This window comes from Gouania willdenowi, chromosome 1 (assembly GCF_900634775.1).
Source record: "Gouania willdenowi chromosome 1, fGouWil2.1, whole genome shotgun sequence".
Classification (NCBI taxonomy): Eukaryota; Metazoa; Chordata; class Actinopteri; order Blenniiformes; family Gobiesocidae; genus Gouania; species Gouania willdenowi.
The window spans coordinates 44717269-44744122 of record NC_041044.1 but is presented as its reverse complement, the minus strand read 5'-3'; the positions used below and the strand labels follow the sequence as shown (position 1 = coordinate 44744122).

Genomic DNA, 26854 nt, shown 5'->3' with positions numbered 1-26854 from the left:
TCCTGTGCTGTATTAAACCCCCTCGGTTAAAAAAGCTCGACTAGAAGCTGGGTCACAGCTTTGAGTCTTAGGAGGCCTTCGAGTCAATCCCTTTGTTTTCAAGCGTCCGACGGGTTAGGTGAGGATTCATTGCCGCTGCACGACTTTAATCTGCTCGTATATTTGTTCCTGATTCAACTGAGATGATTTAGTAAATATAGATACGAGTTACAGATGGGGATCATCCAGTTCACTCAATCCCGGTCATCATTTTATTTCTTTTAGTTCAGGTGGGACTGACATTCTCTGAAGACGCACAAAAAAACACACAAGTTTACTCAATATCACACAGGATGACAACAAATATACAATAAAATAACTAACAAATACTGTATATGAAACAACACCAAAAATACACATCAATGACTCAAAAAACACTAAATTACAACAAAAACATGAAAAATTAGAAACATTTACAAAATGACATTAAAAATACACAGAATGATGCCAAAACTACACGGCACTAAAACAAAACTGCACAAAACAACACTAAAAATTAGGGATGTAACGATTAATCGTAAGGCAGTTAAAAATCGATTCATAGATATCACGGTTGATATCGATTTTCTGAAAATTGCAGAGGTCACTATCCACAAGTGTAGGCGGCGGGCGGAGTCTGCTAATACTTTCTTTCTGGCCGCCTTCTACTCTTAAACATGTTAATAAATGATTCATTACCCCTTTAGCACCGAAAGAATATCTGTAATATTACTTGAATATCTGTAAAAGTCACGTTTTTCTATTAGCTCTGTCTGCTAGCATAGCTTCTCTTCTTCACTGCAAGATATCTGCATGCCACCCGACCACTGTGTTACCAGTGCCCTCTGCTGGTCCAAACAAATCAGAATCAGAATCAGAATCATCTTTATTCGCCAAGTGTATGTTGTACACACGAGGAATTTGACTCGGTCAAATATGACGTAAATCAGTGTAATCACGTTTTTTTTTTTTTTTTTTTTTTTAAAAGTCCAATTGTTAAGGCACAAAATACATTTTCAGTTGCACTTTTAAAAAGAAAAATAATTATTATGCAGTTTTGCATTGTTTATTATAGAACCAGAATTTAAATTAATAGTCTTCATTTTCATTTGTATTATTCCTTTATTTATTTAATTCAAGATTTATTTTTAGTTAAATTGCATTGTTTTGAATAGTTTATCAAGGAATTCTTTTGACAATGAAAAATAAAAGGAAAATAATACAGTATTTTGTCTACAGTCGCATTTTGTAAAATAAATCGTGAGAGAATCGTATCGTGAACCCAGTATCGTGAATCGAATCATATCGGGAGTTGAGTGAATCGTTACATCCCTACTAAAAATACACAAAATGACACAAAATTCACAAAAAAAGCAAAACAAAACACAAAATTATGGAAAAATACACAACACGGCAAGGAAAAGCCTTAGTTGTTTCCTGTGTTCTGATTGGTCATTATTCTAATGATGAGGTGAATGATGATCATGTGACCCTCAGATCTGAAATAATAACAGTTTTCTGATCGTGATGTGATAAAAGTTGCCGTCTCTGTAGATTGCCTGAGAGAAATGTTTTCTTGATGAATGGTTGTCCTCTGATCTAGGAAGAGACCGGTTTCCCTCCATGAACAAAATGGTAAAGATGGCGTGGGGCGTGGCAGTGGGCGGAGACCTGCCGGGAAGCTTCAGTCTCATTCGTCGCTGGAGGAACGGACGGGCCCCACGGGGGGGAGATCCGGGGTTCGGCGCCGGCTGGAGAAGATCCATTCTCAGGACTACGAAGACGGGGATGAGAACCTGGGTCGAAACGACGCCCGCAGGAGGCGCCCGGACGAGGAGGAGCAGAGGGAGCGACGGCGGCGGGAGGAAGAGTTCCAGAACCGCTACAGGAGCGACCCCAACCTGGCCAGGTACCCCGTCAAACCGCAGAAGGAGGAGCAGGAGATGAGGATGCACGCCAAAGTGTCTAAGGTACGGCACGAGCGACGCCATAGCGACCTTGCCATCAACGAGGTGGGACTGGGATCCGTGGAGGGGGGCAAGCCCGGAGAGGTGCCCGAGAACCGCCTGTCCAGGAGGAGCACGGAGTCGGACCGCAAGGTTCTCACGGACAACCACCGGGCGTTCTCCGTGAAAAGGACCGCAGGGGTCGGAGGAGGAGGGGCGCCGCCCGTTGGGGGCCTAGTTAGGCCGGACAACGGAGGGGACGCCCTGCTGAGGAAGGACTCCCAGAGCTCTGAGCAGTTGGAGTCTCTGCGGCCACCCCCACCAAGGTCGTACAAGAGCCAGCGCAGCGCGAACCGGAGGCAGATGTCCGTCAGCAGCTCAGAGGACGAGGGCGGCTCCACTCCAGAGTACACCAGCTGTGACGACGTGGACATGGAGAGCGTCAGCGAGAAAGGTCAGTCCACCCGTACTTTTCTCAACATCTATAACTTTATCTATTGTGGAAAACAGACGGAAAATACAAAATGAACTTCCTGAAACAGGAATGGTTTATTGTTATTATTTGGTGATAAATATGTTGTAAATGTGTGATATTGTTCTTAAACATGGGTGAGGGTTTAGTCAGTGTCATAGAGATATTTACATAAAAGGTCAGATTTTGTGTGTAAATGTGACATTTTCTAGAAACATCTGTTTGATTTTGTAAAAACAATAAAATGTTTAATAATAATAACAATATTTCCATTTTTTATCAATCAAAAAAAGTATTTATTCCCAATAAAGAACATCTTGACAACATTCAGTGATATTTTTAGATTTGAACAATTATTTGAAAATCAAAAAATACATAATTTAAAAAGGTGAAAACAATAAAGATGATTTTTAAATCAAAGCAGTGTTTCTAGAAATAAAAAGGAACAATTGACCTTATGCTATCTTATCAGTGAGCTGTGCTAGCTGTTTGAATCGTGACAAACTGCTAATAATCCCAGTCCATCATCACTTCCTGCGTTATGCTAATCTGGATTAAAACATCTAGAAACATCCTCCTTTGACCTCCACTGACCTCACACCACCACAAGCTAACATGCTTTGGTGCCCAAAGTCACTCCAGGAGCTAGCTCTGTGGCGTGCTAACTAGCGTTGGATTTGATTGGACGTGTTTGTGGGCCACTGACCTAAATCCACCAAATCATGACTCTCCAATTAAAGTAGAGGCTTTATGAGCATGTGCAGGACTGATGTGTGGCTGATGTAGGGCTTAAATAGGGGTGATGTAGGGCTTAAATAGGGGTGATGTAGGGCTGATGTAGGGGTTAAATAGGGGTGATGTAGGGCTGATGTAGTGCTTAAACAGGGGTGATGTAGGGCTGATGTAGGGGTTAAATAGGGGTGATGTAGGGCTGATGTAGGGATGATGTAGGGATGATGTAGGGGTTAAATAGGGGTGATGTAGGGATGATGTAGGGCTTAAATAGGGGTGATGTAGGGATGATGTAGGGGTTAAATAGGGGTGATGTAGGGCTGATGTAGGGCTTAAATAGGGGTGATGTAGGGATGATGTAGGGGTTAAATAGGGGTGATGTAGGGATGATGTAGGGGTTAAATAGGGGTGATGTAGGGATGATGTAGGGGTTAAATAGGGGTGATGTAGGGATGATGTAGGGATGATGTAGGGCTTAAATAGGGGTGATTTAGGGCTGATGTAGTGCTTAAACAGGGGTGATGTAGGGCTGATGTAGGGGTTAAATAGGGGTGATGTAGGGCTGATGTAGGGATGATGTAGGGATGATGTAGGGGTTAAATAGGGGTGATGTAGGGATGATGTAGGGGTTAAATAGGGGTGATGTAGGGATGATGTAGGGGTTAAATAGGGGTGATGTAGGGATGATGTAGGGGTTAAATAGGGGTGATGTAGGGATGATGTAGGGCTTAAATAGGGGTGATGTAGGGATGATGTAGGGGTTAAATAGGGGTGATGTAGGGCTGATGTAGGGCTTAAATAGGGGTGATGTAGGGATGATGTAGGGCTTAAATAGGGGTGATGTAGGGCTGATGTAGGGCTTAAATAGGGGTGATGTAGGGATGATGTAGGGGTTAAATAGGGGTGATGTAGGGATGATGTAGGGATGATGTAGGGGTTAAATAGGGGTGATGTAGGGATGATGTAGGGGTTAAATAGGGGTGATGTAGGGCTGATGTAGGGGTTAAATAGGGGTGATGTAGGGATGATGTAGGGGTTAAATAGGGGTGATGTAGGGATGATGTAGGGGTTAAATAGGGGTGATGTAGGGATGATGTAGGGGTTAAATAGGGGTGATGTAGGGCTGATGTAGGGGTTAAATAGGGGTGATGTAGGGATGATGTAGGGGTTAAATAGGGGTGATGTAGGGATGATGTAGGGGTTAAATAGGGGTGATGTAGGGATGATGTAGGGGTTAAATAGGGGTGATGTAGGGATGATGTAGGGATGATGTAGGGGTTAAATAGGGGTGATGTAGGGATGATGTAGGGGTTAAATAGGGGTGATGTAGGGCTGATGTAGGGGTTAAATAGGGGTGATGTAGGGATGATGTAGGGGTTAAATAGGGATGATGTAGGGGTTAAATAGGGGTGATGTAGGGATGATATAGGGGTTAAATAGGGGTGATGTAGGGGTGATATAGGGCTGATGTAGGGGTGCGCCCATCTTTAAAAACCAGTTTTCACAGGTGACTTTCGATGCTTCTAAGGATAGAGAAAGGCAGTAGGCTGTTCAAACCGTTGGCATGGCCTGAAGTGCACAGTTAAATGTGCTTCTCAATTTGACTGAGACCGCCCAAAAGGGGCGGTACTTCATGGAGTACGGCTCTGCGCTGATTGGACAATGACAGAGAGCAGCTCAAACTGTCTTGAACTGTCACATTTTTCCCCTTTGGTGGGGGGTCGCCCTGATCGCAGTTATGAAGAAACTGCTTATGATTTTAGATGATGCTAAACTATATTGAATGTCCCTGTTAAAGTGTAACTAATAAACCTCCTAACTACTTTTTTCAGCTAAAAACTAATTTTTATGGTATGAAGTCGTGCTGTTGATTATTCCTTGTCCAACACTTCGCATTTTAGTCAAACTATTTCAATTTGTGGTATTATATATTAGTGCTGGGACTTTAAAGGTGCCGTCCACGACTCTCAGATCTCTCTCTCCTCCTCTGTCCCCGCTGCTCTCTTGCCCTGCCTCCAAACTTTCCAAAGTCCCTCCCTCAGAGGAGCTAACAAGCTAACGTTAGTCCAACAGCAACATCACAGTAATATAACATGCTCTGTTCAAAGAATATTATTGCAGCGCTTCTCTCTCTCAATGTGCACACACCAGATTCTAGCAACAGCAGCAACAACACAGTGTCACTTACAGCACCCAAACGGAGGCTGCTGTGTGCACATGAACAACACATACACTACATAGTTCTAGTGTAACAATTACATATCAAACATAATGTAAATCAAGCAGCAGTAATTACCTTTCAAGCAGAAAAGTCACCAATTCCATCTTCTACTCCTCCAGACCACACACTGTAAAAAAGACGGCGCTTTTTTTTTCTCCAAACAGCGTGGAACTTTTTTAATTGCATAAGTTCCTGGTATACCCATAATACTAATGCACAGAACACAACACAAGAAACACAGGAGAACCAGAGAAGTTGTTTAGTTTAAATAAAAACAGTTTCAAACTAAATTCATCATCTTCATCAGTTGCTCTGTTTATTTCATGATATCCACAGATATTCTAACAATTTTACACTGTTCAGTTTACATTTCTATGGACTAAGTGATGTTTTTATTATTTTAATACAAAAACACATTTGTTTTAGGAAGTTTACAAAAAATCCAGAAAAGCATGAATATATTTTAGTTAAATATAAGTTAGTGCTTTGTGAACAATGCAATCATAATTTCTTTATTCATATTACACAGTATCACTCAGTGATGAAATAATAAACAATATTTAGCAAATTTACATCATTTACCAAAATACATTGAAATTGGGAAAATGTTGCTTTCATTTAGATTAATGACTTACAAAGTCTCTAATTATTATTTAAATTCCCAGTTTCAGGTTTATTCCAAAAAAGAATTCCCATGAAAAGTTAATATTTTTGAATATTTTGAAAAACTCCCATGTTTAAGTTCCCATGGAGGCTTCATATACTTCCACACAAACTTCCTCTTTGTTCTCGACCTACTCTAGAACATAAACAAATGTATAAACGTTTATTTTCTGGCTGTAGGAGACTGGGACTGTCACCCTCTGGATCCTGCAGTGTGGCACGTGAGTGACTCCATGTTCTGTCTTTACTTTCATAGAAACACGTCTTTACGCCTCTAACCTCTGCTCCATCTGCTCCCTTTGCTCCTGCATCTCTGTAGCACCCGGTGTCATGGCAACCATCCAGAGAAGGAGACCACCTGATTGGACGGATCACGCTCAGCAAACGCTCGGCCGCTGTGGCCCGTGAGGCGGGTTCGCTGCTCGGCCTGAAGGTACGTATGTCAACTCAGATGGTTTATACCAACGCTATAGGGCAACACGCGGTGTGGGGGCCACACGTCGCCCTTGGGCTGACTTTGAGCATCCCCAAAATGAACACACATGTCTAAAGAAAAAAACATGCTAAGATACAGAAAAATACACAAAATGACAACAACAGAAAGACACATTACTCCAAAAAACACACAAGATGACTACAAAAGTCCACAGAATGAATCAAGAAACACACTAAGCAACAAAAAATACACAAAATGATTAAAAACACACAAAATAACAAGAAAACTACACAAAATGATTCCTAACATACAAAACAACAAAAATACACAAAATAATTCCAAAAACACACAAAACAACAACAAAAAGACACAAAATGATTCAAAATACTCTGAGACACTGGGGGTGTGTCAGTTACAGGCGCTGGAACCACGCCCACACGTAAGAAGGGCGCCACCTCCTTACTGTGTCTCTTGGAGAGAGCAACGTGAAAGCGGCTCCAGCATCGATAGTGCTTCTAAAATTGGGATTGGGCCAAACGAGAGGAAAGGTCTGCTTCGCCCGAGTCCAAATATGTGGTTTGTTTTTGGCTAGTGGCCGAATTGCACCCGCTGGAGGCCGTGGAAATTTGGTGTGCACAATTATATTCTAAATATTGACAGTGAGATTGCCTACAAAACTTGCAAAACAACAACAATAGGACATCAAAAACACACAAAATTACTCCAAAAACCCAAAAGATAACTACAAAAATACACACAAATAACAGAAAAAGATATGAAACAAACACAAAAATGATTAATAACATACAAAACAACAACAAAATACACAGAACGACTTAAAAAACACAACAAATGAGGAAAGAAATACACAAACTCTGATTGGTAATTATTCTCATGTCAGTCACATGTTTGTGGCCCCGCCCCCTGTGGTAAACATTGCCTATGTCACTCGTGCATTGATACGATGGGATTAACCTTGATTTTCCACTTCGTAAACCTGGTTTATTGTGTGTGTGTGTGTGTGTGTGTGTGTGTGTGTGTGTGTGTGTGTGTAGGTTGTCGGGGGGAAGATGACGGCGGTGGGACGACTCGGAGCCTTCATCACTAAAGTGAAGAAGGGCAGCCTAGCAGACGTGGTGGGACACCTGCGAGCAGGTACGTAAACCACACGAGACGGGATACACACATTAGCTGCTGACACACAGCGCTACACACACACAGATTTATACAGAAACATCTGAAAGTTGACTCATATTTAGCTCATTACGCGTCTACAGAGAAAATAAAACATGGCAACGTGTAAAAAGAAACGTAACAAATGGCAGAAAAAAAGAGGAAAGACGTCGGCAGACACAACACACACCGTCCAATCACGGCAGAGATCACAACTTTGATCACAGCAGGGACTGATCTCAGGGTCACATGATCAACATCCATGTTTCATTTTCGTTGTCATTTTTTAGATTTTTCTCTAATTTTGTATTTTTTGTTGTTGTTTTGTGTGATTGTGTTTTAGTGTCATTCTGTGTATTTGTGTTGTTATTTCGTGTTTCTTGAGTCATTGATGTGTATTTTTGGTGTTGTTTTGTGTTTTTTTGTGTTTTAGGAGTCGTTGTGATGTTTTGGCGTTTCATGTTGTTTGTTTCCTGGGGGTGTTGCACTAAACCAGGATAGATGATAAAGCCTGGAATTATTTTATCCTGAATAAACTTATCCCAGAGTCGGTTGAACAAAAGCCAGCCAAGTTTACCTAGGACAAGTAACCATGGTGATTTAGCCTCTTCAGCTAACCTGTAACCATGGTGATTTAGCCTCTACAGCTAACCTGTAACCATGGTGATTTAGCCTCTACAGCTAACCTGTAACCATGGTGATTTGGCCTCTACAGCTAACCTGTAACCATGGTGATTTGGCCTCTACAGCTAACCTGTAACCATGGTGATTTAGCCTCTACAGCTAACCTGTAACCATGGTGATTTAGCCTCTACAGCTAACCTGTAACCATGGTGATTTAGCCTCTACAGCTAACCTGTAACCATGGTGATTTGGCCTCTACAGCTAACCTGTAACCATGGTGATTTAGCCTCTACAGCTAACCTGTAACCATGGTGATTTAGCCTCTACAGCTAACCTGCTGCACACAGAGGGGTATTTCATCAAACCCAGCTCAGGGCTACGTCTAGCTTTAACCTGAGAGTCTGGCTCAGTTAAGCCGGGTTCTAACTGTAACAGTGGTTTTATCAAAGAGAAAACACCTTGGTTACCATAGTAACACAGTCCGTGGGTCAAACCTGCTCTTGACCAGATTTAAGCAGCAGGCTTGGTTTAATCTGCTGACTCACTCTCATGAAACCACGTCATCATTTTGAAAGAAGTTATTTAGTGACGCTTTAAAACACTCAATAAAGATCTACAAAAGGAAAAAGGAGTCAAAAAGACTTCTGTTTTTTAAATACCGCCTTAATATGGTATTTTAAAAGGAAATGAAACAGAATATCATGGTAAATGATAAATGATAAAAAGGACAATATCAGCAGCCGACCAGTGGCACTCACCTCCATCATCATGAAGTGCTTTGAGAAACTGGTCCAGAGTCACATCATATCGTGCCTGCCGCCCACACTTGACCCCCACTAGTTTTGCCTACAAAGCCAAGCGGTGCACTGGTAGGCAAGCTGGAGGATCTGGGTCTCTCCCACAACATCTGCAACTGGATTATGGACCTCGTGACAGACTGCTCCCAGAGGGTGAGAGTAGGACACCACCTGTCCTCAGCACTGAGCACCTTCACCGGTTCTCCACAGTGCTTTGTACTACGCCCCCTACTCTACACCCTCTGCATCCACCCGAGCAACACCATCATGCAGATGATACCACGGTGCTGAAGCTCATCTCAGGAGGAGATGAGACGGCTTACAGGGTGGAGGTGGAGAGTCTGTCAGAATGGTGCACCACCAGCAACCTCACCCTGAACACCTCCAAGTCGAAGGAACTGATCGTCTACTTCAGGAGGTGTAAACCGGACATTCAACCAATCACCATAAATGGGGATGGGGTGGAGATGGTGTCAGACTTCAGATTCCTGGGCATCCACATCAGACCGTTAACTCCACAGTGATCCTGAAGAAGACACAACAGAGACTCTACTTTCTGAGGATCCTCAGGAAGAACAACTTAATATCTGAGTTCTTGTTGTGCTTCTCCCGCTGCTCGGTGGAGTCGGTGCTGAGCTGCGGCATCTCGCTGTGGTTTACCAGCTGCACCACAGCAGACAGGAAGAAGAGGATCATAAACACCTCCCAGAGACTGATTGGCTGCCCTCTCCCATCCCTGGAAGACATATACAACACCTGCTGCCTCAGGAGAGCCCACAACATCCTTAGGGACCCCTCACACCCTGGTCACCACCTCTTCCAACTTCTGCCCTCAGGGAGGCGTTTCAGGGCAATAAAAAAAACAAAACAAACAGACGAAAAAACAGTTTCTACCCAAGAGCTGTTGTTGCCCTGAACGCCTCAAACCTCAACAAACCCTGAATCTGCTGTTTTTATACCCCTGTTTTCTTGTAAATATCATCTGGGGACTGTACAGTTTTTTTAAGATTATAATGTCCTGCACTATTCTATTCTATTCTATTCTATTCTATTCTATTCTATTCTATTCTATTTTATTTTATTTTGCAGTTTTTGACTTTGATTCAATGTTTTTTGCACTAATTATCTTTGCACTATCTTCTGCTGTTCACAATTATTTTTACGAGCGCTGCTGTTTTTTTAATTTTGTTGTGCATCTAAAGAGTAACAATGACAATAAAAGGATTCTGATTCTGAAATGTTTTAATATAATTTTAAATTGATACAAATGACGATAGAATCATAGTCTTATTATGTGTTTAATGTGTCCCTTACTTTTAATGAGTTTAATTTTAATCAGTCTTTATGTATTTAAACCATCAGTAATAATAATATCCCTATAGGGATACGTGTGTATTCATCGCCTAAAACTTATCAAACTCACATGATCAGTTGTTTTTTGTGATACATTGACTAGATAACACCATCTTTAACCCTTTACTACTTTTTAAATGTGTCTGTCCTTTATTTTCACTGCTCAGTAACAGATGATGTCACTTCCTGTTTCTATTGGCTGTTTATTCAGTAAAAGCTGCAGCACATGTGCCCTCACGTCTATAATCATTAAATCTGTGATCGATCTCACGGGTCTTATAAAGACGTGTATTTAATTAAACACTGTCAGCTGATTGGCTGAGCTGGAGAGCTGAGAAGAGTTTGATGGAATGGGAAAAGGGGGCGTGGTCACAGTCGGCTTTAAATCAGGTTTAAACCTAGGCCTGGCTTTATTAAGAACACTGATGAAATACCTCTCTGGATTCAGTTTAGACTTTTTCTGTTTATTTTTCTTTTTTGGTTGGTGTAACATATTTACAGTGAATCCCCAAAAACAATAAACCATAAACTGAGCAAACACAAAAGAAAAGAGCATTGGGCTATATTTTACAAATGCTGAACATATTTACTTTATCTTCTATTTAAATGTTTTACTGTCAGCTTAAATAGTTCTGCTCACTCAGGGCTCCTCCTCCAACTGAGGCTGGGCCTCCTTTATAGGCAGTCACTACCTGTAGCTCCTCCCACAGGCAAACCAACCCCAATCTAAAATAAATTAACTCAGTAACAAAATAAATTCTCATAAACAACAAAACATGAATTATCCAAGCATCCATAATAAATTAATGTTGATTCATTCACCACCAATGTTTTAAAAAATCCATAACAAACAAAAATCACACAAACACCCCTGTACAAATGGTTTGTCCCAACACCAGCCCACCAAACACCCCTATTTACATGACTTGGTTTAATCCTTCTGGTTTCCTGCAAACCTGGAAGTGCTGCTGTCAGTATGGTGGTGAGTTAGCTGCTAACAAACAAACACTAATGCTGTTTGACCAGTAACATGCTTATTAAAGAGAAACCAGAACAATGATGATGGCAGTAGCAACAAGTCAACAGATGTTAAAGCTGCACGACCTGATTCTTGAACCATGACAGAGGGGCGTGGCTGAATTTGAACCATAAATCCCGTCCCCCACTCTGGTAATACCTCCCAGTTTCCTCCTCTCACAGAAGTGCACGAAATTGCGCACGAGAGCTGAACGTGTACTACCGGTAAAAGGATGCACACAAAATAAAGGAAAGAGGAACATTAGATGACCCGTCTAGAAGGAAAACAGACATTTGTGCGTCCAAAGTTAGTCCAAGACTGAAAACAAGTTCGCAACGTGCACACGCTTCACTATTCATCGCGGCAGACGTACAATTTTTTTTCAGAAATAATTACTTTTACAATATACAATATGACTCTAATAAGAATCTTTTTTTTTAATTCAAGCGCAGCTTTAAGCTGACTGTGCTCACTACCTATAGTGTGAGCGTCACAGCTCTCTCCGTGACAGATGTTTTTTTGTCATTTTGTGTATTTTTGCTGTTGCTTTGTGTATTCTCTTTTATTACTTTTGTGTTGTTTTGTGTTTTTGTAATTTTTTAAGTCTTTATATGTATTGTTTTGTTGTTTTGTGTATTCTTGTCTTGTTTTTCGAGTCATTATGTGTGTGTTTGTTGTTTTGTATTTTAATTGTCCTTGTGTGTATTTTGTAGACATCTTGTGTGTTTCTACTTTTATTTTGTGCATTAACCACTAATGAGGCCGAGGGCTGTCAGTTGCTCATGTCTGTAGATTCTGTGAATGATTGATAATTAAAAGTGTGTTTTTTTCTCGCTCGTCTTTAGGTGATGAGGTGTTGCAATGGAACGGGAAGTCGTTGCCGGGCGCCACTAAGAAGGAAGTTTACAACATCATCCTGGAGTCCAAGGCGGCGCCACAAGTGGAGATTGTGGTGTCGAGGCCGATTGGGTGAGCAGGTTTACTGTGATTGGCTCATCTAAACAGAGTGCTTCACTAAAACAACACAAGCACAGAAACTGACCTCCATGGTCTCCACTTAGCAGGGAAACCACATCATCTGTAACACTGACATCAGCAAAGTGCTGAAGAAACCATCAGCGCTCAGAATGTTGGAAAGTTTAGCACCAGATGTACAGTGACAAACTGTGACAAAGATGGAAAAAAAACTCTTAATTTTACTGTGAAAAGCACGAGAAACAGGTTTATTTTTAACTTTTTGCTTTACGTTTAGTTTTTTTGACTTCATCCAACTGTAATTTTTTCTTCATTTATTCCAACTTGTTTTGCTTGTTTTCAATTTTATATTTGAGGTTTTTAAAAACAAAAAAAAATGTTTTAACCTTTTCATTATTATTAGTTTATTTTTTTTACTTTTTGCTTTCAGTTGATTTCAATTCATTGCGTGCGTGCGTGCGTGCGTGCGTGCGTGCGTGCGCGCGCCGCCTTAGCCAATCATAATCGCTCACCTTGTTTTTAGCCCGCCTCATCACAACAGTCGAATCAGAAGCCGGGGATGCTTTTGGATAACATTTTATTTCATCAATGCATGTAACGCACCGCATTTAACGTTCAGAAATGATAACGGCGTTGTAACGGCGTAAAAAGTAATTAGTTAGATTACCCTGTTACTGAAAAACAAACGCCGTTACTTTAAACGCCGTTATTCCAAACACTGCTTGGATGTATGTATTTTCTTTAAGGTAAACTTATGTATGTGTTTTTGTCTATATAGGCTTGTGTTCATCATGATAATTGGCTCATTACGCGATGTGGCTATGCTAAGCTAGCACTGCTAATAATAATAATAATAATAATACAGCCTAAATTAAAACATAAATGGGTATATGAAGCACATTTGTTTATTTATTATACTTACAGTTCATATACAAGTCAACACAATGCATATTTAATAGCAGCTTTTTAGGAGCTAAAACATCCACAGACTGAATGAGAACAGGAGCAGAACCAGAAAACTGCTGAAATAAATCCTAAACAGTCCTATTGTGTGAGGAGACCTGGTCCTGGACCTGGGGAGGGAAACCAGGTGTAGTGGACTTCAGTGCTTTTGTTCATGTTTAGGTATTTTAAAAAATTCAGTAGCAGCCAGTGGTTATTTAATTTTCTAGACATAATTTTCTAGATTATAAAATTGTGATCAGACAATCCAGTGAGCATATTAAATGACTTCATGATCCTTTCTGGCCTATTAGTAAAAGCTAAGTCAGTTTAGGGGTTAGGGTTAGGGTTGTGATATTTGGATATTTACGAGCAGAGGCGTTGCAACAGGGTAGGCAACACAGGCGACTGCCTAGGGCCCCCAGCTGAAGGGGGCCCCCAAGGGACGGCTGACAGTCAATTTCAATGACAAAATAATGAAACTGCTTTGAGACGCTGCAGCGACAGAGCATCAAAAATCCCCTGCACAGGGCCCTTTTTGAGTAGTCACTAGCTAGTTGCTAGTAGGGGCCCCGACAGACGGCAGATATCAGTGTGACAAACTTGACATGTTACATTGATACGTCAGGAACCTCCCTAATGGGGCCCCACTACTACTGGTCCCTGCATCAACATGTAACAGTCTTATTTTCCCACAGGAACAAGGCGGAAGTGATGTGCTCCTCCTCAATACACCTTTTCGCGGTGACATCATCAACCGGGACATTTGCCTTAGCAATGCCTTCCGCCATTTTAAGAGGGCTATACATTTGCCTGACAACCACTATTTACAACACGAAGGTTTTACTCAATGTTGTATGAATATTTCAGCAGATTAGAGCCAAAGGTCAATGGAATATGTTCATACCAAACACCTCAAGGTTCATGGAAAAACAACCCGACAACATGACCAGATCTCCAATAGCCTGATATTTACAAGTAGCTCATTAACAGCCCTGGCTTCTACACAATGGAGAAGTACGAGTATACACTTTAGTAAATAAGTCAGTTTTCAGGTTATTTTTAAAGGTGGAGAGAGTAGCAGCCTCACGTATTAAGACTGGGAGCTGGTTTCAAAGGGGAGGAGCCTGGTAGCTGAACGCTCTTCCTCCTGTTCTACTTCTAGACACTTTAGGAACTTCCAGAAGACTGAGAGCAGAGTGATCTACCTGGACGATAGGGCACTAACAGGTCTCTATAGATACACAGGTGCTAGATCATGTAGAGCTTTGTATGTTAACAGGAGGATTTTAAACTCTATTCTAGATTTTACAGGAAGCCAATGAAGAGAAGCCAATACTGTAGAAATATGTTCTCTACTGTTAGTACCTGTTAGTATTCTAGCTGCAGCATTCTGAATTAACTGGAGACTTTTTAGTGAGTTACTAGGACATCCTGACAGTATAGAGTTACAATAATTTAATCTAGATGTAACACATGCATGGATTAGTTTTTCAGCATCACTCTGGGTCAAGATATTCCTGATTTTATAGATATTACAGAGGTAGAAGAAGGCTGTCCTTGTGATTTGTTTAATATGAGAATTAAAGGATAAGTCAGTATCAAAGATAAGTTTTTTACTGTGGTTGCTAGGTGACAGAGAAATGTCATCCAGAGACACTATTTGCTCTGATAATTTATCTCTGAGGTGTTTTGGACCAAATAAAATCACTTTGGTTTTATCCTGGTTAAGAAGGAGAAAGTTACGACTCATCCAGGATGTGATGTCATTAAGACAAACCTGGAGTTTTAATAACTGATGAGTTTCATCTGATTTCATTAAGAGATAAAGCTGTGTATCATCTGCATAGCAATAGATATTTATATAATGTTCTCTGATAATGTTACCTAGTGGAAGCATATATAATGTAAAGAGTATTGGTCCTAAAACTGAACCTTGTGGAACTCCATGATTAACTCTGGCGTTTAGTTTTTTTCTGCTTCTTCCAACTGTTTTTTTTGTCTTTTTCTTCCAACTTCTTTTTTTTCTCCACTTTTTAAAAATGTTTTTTCACCCAAACGATTTGCTTGTTTTCAGCTTTTTATTTGAGTTTTTTAAGAACCCTAACACCCCCCCCTCCCAAAACAAAACCAAAAAAGAAAATATATGAATAATCTTGTTTATATTTATTTTTTTGTCTTGGCCTTGCAGTGTTTGGTGACTAAATGTTTCATATATGCTTATATAATAATGTAAATTTAACTTGGTAACAAGGGGACTGTTCTGATTGGATGAGCCTCTCGTGAACTTCCTGTGGTCGTTTAGAAACACTGAGGGACTTTGTCTTTGTTTCAGAGAAACTCCCAGGATTCCCGAGGCCTCCCATCCTCCTCTGGAGTCCAGTGAGTCTTTGTGTATTACACCAAATATAATGCTGTGACGTGGTTTCACAAAGATGATTGTATTCGATCTGAGAGTCACATGATCAATAACAACCAATCAAAGCATTAACGCAGGAAACAACAAAGAGTTTGTGTGTTTTTGTTGTCATTTTGTATATTTTTCACTCATGTTGTGTATTTTTGTTGTTGATTTGTGTGTTTTTTCTGTTATTTTTGTTGTCAATCTTGTGGGGTTTTTTTTGTGTGTTTTGTGTTTTTGGAGCCAATTTGTGTAGTTTTTGTTGTGGTTTTGTATATTTGTTTCTTATTTTGGCTGTTTTTGGTGTCAATTTGTGATTTTTTTTGTGACTTATTCTTTTATGAGTCATTTTTGTGTACTTTTGATGTCCTTTTTTCCAACATTTGTTATTTTTCACTGTAGTCTTGTTTGTTTTTGGAGTATATTTTATTTCTACTAGGTAACAATGCAGTTAATCATAGTTATTTATGAGTTTAGTGCAATTTAATATTCCTGCAGGTAAACAAGTCACTAGTTGATCTCAAAATAAACAGATTATATAATAACAATATTACCTGTTTTAATCACTGCTTAGCATAAACATAAAGATGAACTATTGATAGTAAAGTAATCACAACATCATTGGAAATAATCAACGAGTTAATCCCAAATTGTTCTAGTAATAATCAATTCATCACAAAATGACCACAAGATAATCTCAGGATTACTGCAGGTAATCCAGTTAATCACCAGTTAATCTAGTTAGTCACCAGTTAATCCAGGGTTCTTTGATAGCTAACCAGTAGCTAACCAGCAGTGATTAACCAGTGTATTGATGGTTGATTGATTGTTTTTGTCTCAGCTGGTTCCAGTTCCTTTGAGTCTCAGAAGATGGACCGCCCCTCCATCTCCGTCATGTCTCCAACCAGTCCAGGAACCCTGAGGGTTCTCCCCTCTGTGCTCCCAGGGCAGCTCTCTGTGAGTGTTCTCTGCAGCCTCACGTTTACTTACTTCCTGTGTTGTTAACTTACTTCTTGTGTTGTTAACGTACTTCCTGTCTTGTTTACTTACTTCCTGTGTTGGTAACTTACTTCTTGTGTTGTTAACGTACTTCCTGTCTTGTTTACTTACTTCCTGTGTTGTAAACTTATTTCCTGTGTTGTTAACTTACTTCCTGTGTTGTAAACTTATTTCCTCTGTGAGTGCAGGTCAAGCTGTGGTACGATAAAGTGGGTCATCAGCTGATCGTCAACGTCCTCCAAGCCATAGATCTGCCAACCAGAGCGGACGGACGACCCCGAAACCCCTACGTCAAGATGTACTTCCTGCCTGATCGGAGGTCAGTCTACATTATCTATTTTATTATATCTATGGTTTTATATCTATGGTATTGTATCTATGGTACTATAATCTATTATTATTATCATGGTAACCTGTGGTTTCCATGGCAGCGATAAGAGCAAACGTCGCACTAAGACGGTGAAGAAAAGCACTGAGCCCAAGTGGAACCAGACGTTCATCTATTCACACGTTCACCGTAGAGACTTCAGAGAGAGGATGTTAGAGATCACTGTGTGGGACCAGCCCCGCCTCCAGGAAGAGGAGAGTCAGTTCCTGGGAGAGGTTTGTGTGTGTGTGTGTGTGTGTGTGTGTGTGTGTGTGTGTGTGTGTGTGTGTGTGTGTGTGTGTGTGTGTGTGTGTGTGTGTGTGTGTGTGTGTGTGTGTGTGTGTGTGTGTGTGTGTGTGTGTGTGTGTGTGTGTGTGTGTGTGTGTGTGTGTGTGTGTGTGTGTGTGTGTGCGTCTGTGCGTGCATGTCTCTGTGTTTGTGTGTGTGTGTGTGTGTGCGTGTGTGTGTGTCTCTGTGTGTGCGTGTGCGTGTGTCTCTGTGTGTGCGCGTCTGTGTGTGCGTGTGTGTGTCTCTGTGTTTGTGTGTGTGCGTGTCTGTGTGTGTGTGTGTCTCTGTGTATGTGTGTGCGTCCTGACACCTCCTTGTCCCTCCCTCAGATCCTGATCGAGCTAGAGACGGCTCTGCTGGACGACGTTCCTCATTGGTTCAAACTGCAGACGCACGACTCCTCCTCCATCCCCCTGCCCACGCCCTCCCCCTACCTACCACGGAGACACACGCACACACACGCAGACAGCCCCAGCAAGAAGCTGCAGAGTACGTACACACACACACACTCACACACACAGTTTATGATCCACAAAGACTAGGTACGTAAATAACTATGTATGTAAGTAATTAGGTGAATAAATTACTAGGTATTTAAGTAAGTATATAAACAACTATAATAAGTGATTAAGTCAAATGTAATATCCAGTCAAAATTTACCAGGTATATAGGAAATCAGTAACTACGTTAAAAAGTAAGATAGTAAAAGTGTAAGAAAGTAATTGATAAACAAGTAACTATGTAATTAAACGAGAACAATGTAACTATGGTAACTATTGGTAAGTAATTATTATTTAGTAATTAGATAACATGTGAAAAGGCGACTAAGTAAATTACTTTGTTAGTAAATATATAAATAACTATAAGTGATAAAGTATGTAAGTAATGAGGTAAATACTGTAAATCGATAGGTAGAACAGTAAGTAAGTTAGTTACTATATCAGTAAGTAACAAAGTCTGAAGTCTCACAACAGAATTAATATTTGAATGTGTTTGAAAACATCAGCCAATCAGATTCCTCCTTGCAGCTTCTTTAATAGCTCACACAGAAAGATACAGATGATGATTTCAATCAGAAAGTGTCTCAAAACGTCCTTCTCACCAACCTGGCAACGCAGCTCCTACGGTCTCTGCTAACCTGTGTGTGCGTGTGTGTGTGTGTGTGTGTGTGTGCGTGTGCGTGCGTGTGCGTGTGTGTGTGCGCTTGTGCAGGGTCCCATCGCCTCAGTGACACAGAGTTTGATGATGGTTTTCTGGGTGTGTACACAGGTGGGTGGGGGGGTGGGTGGGGGCGTCCTCCAGTAGTAGCTGTGGGTGCCCAGCACTGGGAGAGAGAGAGAGAGTCACACACATCCTGCATTAGGTGAACGGTGACAGGTTCTCTTCCTCTGCTGGTCCTTAGTAACTCACACACACACACACACACACACACACACACACACACACACACACACACACACACACACACACACACACACACACACACACACACGTCTGTAGTCGTATGGCCAGAGCTTCATTTGGGCTGAATCCTGCCGAAGCAAGATCCGATGTCACGTACTGAGTTTACCTTCATACTGAGATTATAACCCTAACCTAATCCAATAAACAAATAAAACATGTGTCGTCCATACAATTTGAAAAGAAAAATGAATTACATTTTAGCAAAAAATAATTTTCCGGTACTGCACATGTGCGCTCATGCACATATACAATCTCAGTACGATGCGAACTCAGTACACGACACGGCACTTCCCAGATTTTGACCGCCACTTATTTGATTGAATCCAGCACCTTGTTTTATTTATTTATTTATATATATATATATATATTTGGACAGCTGCATCTTTAATGAGTTAAAATCACTGGAAATGTCATTGTTCACAAAGCTAAATGTAAAAACTGAGCGCGAGTGAGGAAGAGAGGGGAAAGTCAGGCCACGCCCCCACGCTACGTCTAAAGTGTGATTTTGCACATAAACAGTTTCATACATAGCTAGTAGCAGCAGTTAGCGTAGCTAGTAGCGGCAGTTTGTGTAGCTAGTAGCAGCAGTTAGCATAGCGACTAGCAGCAGTTAGCATAGCGACTAGCAGCAGTTAGCTTAGCGAGTAGCAGCAGTTAGCGTAGCGACTAGCAGCAGTTAGCGTAGCAACTAGCAGCAGTTAGCGTAGCTAGTAGCAGCAGTTAGCGTAGCAACTAGCAGCAGTTAGCGTAGCTAGTAGCAGCAGATAGCCTAGCTAGTAGCTGCAGTTAGCGTAGCTAGTAACAGCAGTTTGCGTAGCCAGTAGCATCACTTAGCTTAGCGACTAGCAGCAGTTAGCGTAGCTAGTCGTAGCACTTAGCGTAGCTAGTAGCAGCAGTTAGTATAGCGACTAGCAGCAGTTAGCGTAGCTAGTAGCAGCAGTTAGTGTAGCGAGTAGCGGCAGTTAGCGTAGCTAGTAGCGGCAGTTAGCGTAGCTAGCAGCAGCAGTTAGCATAGCTAGTAGCAGCAGTTAGCGTAGCTAGTAGCAGCAGGTAGCGTAGCCAGCAGCAGCACCTGTAGCAATGATGCTAATACAGGAGAACCTGTCTCCAACAGACAGGACACAGGAGGAGAACTATCCTGGGAACATGAGGAGGACTCAGGGACAGAGAGAAGAGGAGGAGACATGGTTAAAGTTCTGATATGAAGACAGAGGCAAAGTTCAAAGCTAAGATGATCTGCTGCTCTAGGTTTATGAAAGTCAAGTCAGGCCTTGGCTGTAAAATATGGAAAAAAGTGGCAAGGATTACAAGTAAACAGTAAACACACGTTATATTTTCATTTTTCTGCTGATTCATCAGAGGAGTGGTTCTAGTCCCCCTTTTTCTTACTTTTGAATCCAAGTCCCTCCTTATGTCCAACTACTGCATTTTACTTAGAATACTATTTAAAAACATCTATAGATCATAATGATGGAATGAATGAGTGATAACACATATTAGTTAAAGGGGACATATCATGGTTTTAAATCCTTCCTTTTTACATATAAATCATACAGTTGTGGTCTATATAAAGCAGAACTGCACTGCTGGGATCTGAATTCCTCATTATTATAGCTCCACCCCTTTTCTACCCCTTTTCTGATGTGCTTCTGAGAGCAACTCGTTTTGGTGCTGTCTCTTTAAATGCAAATGAGACACTTCATACCCCGCCCCCTCTTCAGATGACACTCGGTTCAACTCCACCCTGCTCGGCCATTTTTGTAGTTTGATAGAAGAGATACGGCTATGTAGCGGAGCATAAACTTTTTATTCAGAGGTTATTTACAAAATGTCAACAACGTTAGACTTGTCCATCCAGCCTTACATGTTCCAGCCAGAGTCTGACCCAGTGGAGCGACATGAAAATGAAGATGATGAACCTGCAGAACCCTAACAAGTGAGCTAACACAAGCACCGAGCTAACGCTAGCGCCAAGCTAAAGTCACGAAACGCATTTTATTACAGTCTTTACGGAGACAAAAACGTCAAAATGAAATGACTAATGAAAACTTTAGACTTAAATTAAATCACGTAGGCCATATCATCAAGGATCTAAAACGAGCACACAGCGCTAACATATGAAGACGGTGCAACTGCTAATGCTAACAAAACAATGACAGGGACGTCTTATCATCACACTTTTTAGCGTTATTTACAGCTTACCAACGTGCTCTGTTCATCGTCTCCAAAGATAGAAGGAATTGAACCCTCAACCAGACAAAGTCTTTCTGTAAATCCTTCTTTATACTGGTGGAGGTTGATGAAGCAGTCATCATTGAAGTGCTTCACACACACAAAAATGACCTTATCCACAGATGTGGTACATTTCTATAAAAAATAAAACTCAACCAGACACTTTGAAAAGGTTCTGATGCTGGGAGACGGTGTAATGAAGCGTGTGGGTTACTACATCCAACAACCCAACATTTAGACTTATCCTCTCGTAACTTCTGCATCCTGGAGCTTGGACTACAAAATAAAAGCCAGAAATAAAAATGGCGGATTGCTCAAAGTGTTGGACCTGGAGTTGATGTACTAATTTGGCAGTTCTGCTGCAAATACTGTGATGTAATAGTTCAAAAAACATAATAGAGAATAGAAAAATCAAAACAGATTGAAAAATATGAGCAAAACAGAATATAAAGATATCTACGGAGCACCTGAAGAGATTAATTTGATTTTTTCTGTACTTCTAAGCACTATAAATATACAACAAAATGCATTTAAGGGCTAAAAAAGTGGATTTAGCATGATATGTCCCCTTTAATGAAACGGTATTTAGTTCTTGAATAGATTTATTTCTATAGTTTTTAGGACCACGCCTCACGCTTGTATTTTCAGTTCATGTTCTAATCATTTTGTGTGTTTTTGGTGTCATTTCCAGGTGTTGTTGGTATTATTTACATTTTTTTCTCTCATGTAATATCTTTGTTGTATTTTTGTGTGTTGCTGTCTGTAGTCTTTTTCTCACATAGTGTGTGTGTTTTTAGTGTCATTTTGTGTATTTTGTTGTTGTTTGTCTGTTGTTTTTATTATTCACTATATTTTTCTCTTATTTTGTGTTTCGTTGTTTTTTTGTGAGTTGCTGGTAATATTCAGTGTGATTATAATTTTTAACTAAAAATAAATATAATGAAACCCCATATTTTTAATGCTTTAATTTGTAAATTTTCCTCTGTCTCAAGTGCCCCCGTAGTGCCATGGCGAACCCCCATTTGAGAAACACTGCATTAGAGGAGTTATGGGTGTAATGTATGGCTAGACTAGCGGTGATTTAGTGCTGTCCTTGGTGCTGAAACATGGCAGACGAGACAGCTGTCACTCAGAGAGAGAAACGGATGCTCCGTAACAGGCGATTGTCCGTGCTTCTTTAACGCTGAGTCATCATTCTGTTATTTAACATTTGATGTGATATTATTGGCCCATTTAGTTAGCAAGAGGTGCTTTAAAAAATGTTCTTATTCTGTGACATTTTTGTTTCTCTTTTACTCCCGGAACAACACGTGGCGTGTGTTCCGGGAGCTGATGATTTACAAGTTAAGCACTGGGTATGGTGTTACGTTTGTGCCACAGCTCTACCTGAGAACAAACGGGAATCCTTTGTTTTCACTCACAGAGAATTGTGGCACTGCTGTAACGGCATACAATGATGGCTGCTGTTCTGCTGCCGCATGCTGCTGATCACTTTTCAAACGTTCTCTGCTTCGTCTGTTTCTGTCGATGCTTCAGTTTATCATAACGTCACCAAGTCCAAATTATTTATTACACACCATACCATATTTGTACTGGCTTATCTTTTGTCACCACTAAGGTTTAGATAATCCAATCTGTCAGTTCTTAACTTAATTCAATTTAATTGAACCGAGCTTTGTGTAGCTTTATTTACAGTAGATTAACTTATTTTGATTTAAATAGACTGAACTAACTTAACTTAGTTTGACTAAGCTTAACTGGTCTGAACTCAACTTATTTAATATAGATTGAAGTAATTAAACTTTACTTAACTTGATATAACTTAACTGGGCTGAACTTTCTTAACTAAACCTAATTTGACTAAGCTGGACTAAATATTTACTAAATGCATCTTAACTGGACATAGCCTGATTCAGTTTAGCTTAACTTAGCCTAATTTAACCCACTTTAACTGAACTTAATTTAACTTGTCTTAAAATAGATTAAACTTGGCTTAACTCAACTAAACTTCACCTAGTTTGACTGAACTTGACTAAACTAGATTAACTTTAACCCTGCTTTGCTTAACTTAACTTGACCTAATTTAACCCACCTTAACTTAATTTAATTCATCTTAAATTCATTAATCTGTACTTCTCTGATCCGAACCTTACCTAATTTTACTAACCTTGACTTAACTAATCTAAATTTACTCGTCTGAACTGGACTAATTTTCACACAACTTAATTTATCTAAATTGGACATAATCGGACTAAACCTGATTCAACTAAGCTTAACTTAACCCAGTTTTGCTTTACTTAGCTTAATTTAACCCATCTTAACTGAAGTTAATGTAATACACCTTAATTGAAGTCATCTTAACTTAACTGGACTTAACTTCACTTAGTTTGACTAAACTAGATTAACTTTACTTAACTTGACGTAACTAACTGAGCTAAACTTTACTTAACCTTACCTAATTTGACAAAACTTATCTAATTGTAATGATCTGAACTCGACATAACTGGACTAATTTTCTGGACATAACCGTACTAAACCAGATTCACTCAAACCTAACTTAACCCAGCTTTGCTTAACTTAACCTAATTTACCTCACCTTAACTTCATTTACTTCAGCTTAACTTAACTCAGCTTAATTTAATTTAACTTACCTTATAAACAGGAACATAAACAAAGTGATGTGAGCTTTATATATTCATACTTCCTGATCCCTTACAGTGATTGGTCGATACTTCCTGATCCCTTACAGTGATTGGTCGATACTTCCTGATCCCTTACAGTGATTGGTCGATACTTCCTCATCCCTTACAGTGATTGGTCGATACTTCCTGATCCCTTACAGTGATTGGTCGATACTTCCTCATCCCTTACAGTGATTGGTCGATACTTCCTGATCCCTTACAGTGATTGGTCGATACTTCCTCATCCCTTACAGTGATTGGTCGATGAACTGAAGCTCTGCACTAACAGATTCCTGTAAAACATCCTCAAGCTGTTGTTTTACGTCTTGATGGAGAAACACTGACTGATGATGATGTGTTAGCATCAGCTAGCACTGCTAGTATGTGTTTGAACCATATGCGTGTGTGTGTGTGTGTCTGTGCGTGTGTTTAGGTGCAGAGAGGACCTCCAGGGACAGAGAGCGAGGGGGAGGAGTCAGTACTCTGTCTGTCCCTGAGCAGCAGCGTCCGGTCCAGCTCCGCTCCCGCTCCGTGTCCCCACATAGAGAGGACTCATGTAGAGCTCGCTCACGGCCCGCACACGTCCCCATGCAGAGGTCAGCACTAACTATTTAACAACCACAGATACCTTACCATAGATACACTAACATAGATACACTAACATAGATACACTAACATAGATATGTTACTATAGATACACTAACATAGATACAGTACCATAGATACAGTACCATGGATACACTAACATAGATACACTAACATAGATACACTAACATAGATACACTAACATAGATACGTTACTATAGATACAGTACCATAGATACAGTACCATAGATACAGTACCATAGATACGTTAACATAGATATTTTACCATAGATACGGTACCATAGATAAGATAACATAGATACGCTAGATAAGTTACCATAGATATGGTACCATAGATAGATATAATTACATGGATAAAAGAACATGAATAGGTTATTATAGATACATTGTAATAGATACAAAAGTATGGATACAATCCTATACCAATTATACAATATCATAGATACAATACCAGATATTACCACATAGATCTGATATCATTAGATATATCATATACTGTATGTGAGGTCATAATAGATACAATATTATAGATATGATCTCATAGATAAAATGATTGTTTGGTGCCTGTAGATATATGATAGATGGTAAACATGCCGTGCTGCGTGTCTGTATTTCACCTTCTATGTGATGTTTGTTAGTGTGAACTTTTCTCATTCTTCTTTCTTCTTCTTTCTTCTTCAGGAGTTTGGATGAGATCCATCAGAACCGCCACCACTCTAACTCTCCGTCACCGTGTCGCTACCACGAGCCTCACCTGGAGCGTCAGCGTTCTGGAGACTCAGACTACGAGTACTCAGAGGACAGGTAACGCCCACACAGCACTGATGGTAGGAGGACACACTCACCTGCCCCTTCATAGGCCAATCACATGGCAGGATGTTTACCATGACTCAGCATTAATCCTACGCTGAGCTGCTGTCATGTGATTGGCCTGTGGGGGGGGACGCTGTGCCTGATGAAGAGGTGTGTGCGTGCGTGTGTAACTAATCCCACTAACAGTTTTCATTCATTCCTCCTGCTGAGTCTCCATCTCCTCTTCTGTTGTCTTTGGGTTGTTTTCATTCCATCGCCATGGCAATGCCACCACAGTGAGGTCCTGGAGGGGCGCGGGTCCGTCCGCGGCGGGAGTGCTGAGTGCCTGCACACTAACAGGTAAAGGAGAGAGAGAGGAAGACGACAGTTTCATCCTCCTCATCCTCTTCATTCTCACACTGCTTTAACGTCTCCATCCTAACACGCTCACACGCACACGCACACACACACACACGCACACACACACAGTCAGTGCATGATTACAAGTGACAAAGGTGGCAATGATCCAACCTGGCAACACAGATTCTTCTGTTCATTTTAGTAACTAGCTAAATAAGTAACTAAGCTAGTAACTATTTGAATCAGTAACTAGCTAAATAAGTAACTAAGTTAGTAACTATTTGAATCAGTTACTAGCTAAATAAGTAACTAAGTTAGTAACTATTTGAATCAGTAACTAGCTAAATAAGTAACTAAGTTAGTAACTATTTGAATCAGTAACTAGCTAAATAAGTAACTAAGTTAGTAACTATTTGAATCAGTAACTAGCTAAATAAGTAACTAAACTAGTAACTATTTGAATCAGTAGCTAGCTAAATAAGTAACTAAGCTAGTAACTATTTGAATCAGTAACTAGCTAAATAAGTAACTAAGTTAGTAACTATTTGAATCAGTAACTGGCTAAATAAGTAACTAAGCTAGTAACTATTTGAATCAGTAACTAGCTAAATAAGTAACTAAACTAGTAACTATTTGAATCAGTAACTGGCTAAATAAGTAACTAAGCTAGTAACTATTTGAATCAGTAACTAGCTAAATAAGTAACTAAGCTAGTAACTATTTGAATCAGTAACTAGCTAAATAAGTAACTATTTGAATCGGTTACTAGCTAAATAAGTAACTTAACTAGTAACTATTTGAATCAGTAGCTAGCTAAATAAGTAACTAAGCTAGTAACTATTTGAATCAGTAACTAGCTAAATAAGTAAATAAGTTAGAAACTATTTGAATCAGTAACTAGCTAAATAAGTAACTAAGCTAGTAACTATTTGAATCAGTAACTAGCTAAATAAGTAACTAAGTTAGTAACTATTTGAATCAGTAACTAGCTAAATAAGTAACTAAGTTAGTAACTATTTGAATCAGTAACTAGCTAAATAAGTAACTAAGTTAGTAACTATTTGAATCAGTAACTAGCTAAATAAGTAACTGAGCAAGTAACTATTTGAATCACTAGCAAGCTAAATAAGTAACTAAGCTAGTCACCATGCAAGCACCCCTTTAACAAACCCAACCTGGCAACATAACGTCTGAACCCTGAACAGTGAAGAAGTATCTGTTCTGCATTTGTTGCCACGTCTGAACTCGTAGTTGATTCATCCTCACATTCAGTGACCGTCCAATCACAGCCAAG

The 26854-nt window shown here is 40.1% G+C and overlaps 1 protein-coding gene across 1 annotated transcript in view; it reads left to right on the top strand.

Annotated features, from left to right (window-relative positions):
- LOC114460655 (regulating synaptic membrane exocytosis protein 1-like) overlaps positions 1-25564 on the top strand; it is a 51728-nt gene extending 26164 nt beyond the window's left edge. The window contains exons 4-17 of the mRNA XM_028442608.1: positions 1622-2418; positions 6233-6273; positions 6372-6485; positions 7544-7643; positions 12299-12422; positions 15706-15752; positions 16613-16728; positions 16959-17089; positions 17202-17373; positions 17755-17914; positions 18638-18694; positions 24236-24398; positions 25090-25212; positions 25498-25564. Coding sequence (XP_028298409.1) covers positions 1622-2418; positions 6233-6273; positions 6372-6485; positions 7544-7643; positions 12299-12422; positions 15706-15752; positions 16613-16728; positions 16959-17089; positions 17202-17373; positions 17755-17914; positions 18638-18694; positions 24236-24398; positions 25090-25212; positions 25498-25564 — 2212 coding nt within the window. The remainder of the gene's footprint in view (positions 1-1621; positions 2419-6232; positions 6274-6371; positions 6486-7543; positions 7644-12298; positions 12423-15705; positions 15753-16612; positions 16729-16958; positions 17090-17201; positions 17374-17754; positions 17915-18637; positions 18695-24235; positions 24399-25089; positions 25213-25497) is intronic.
- Positions 25565-26854: the final 1290 nt, after the last annotated feature.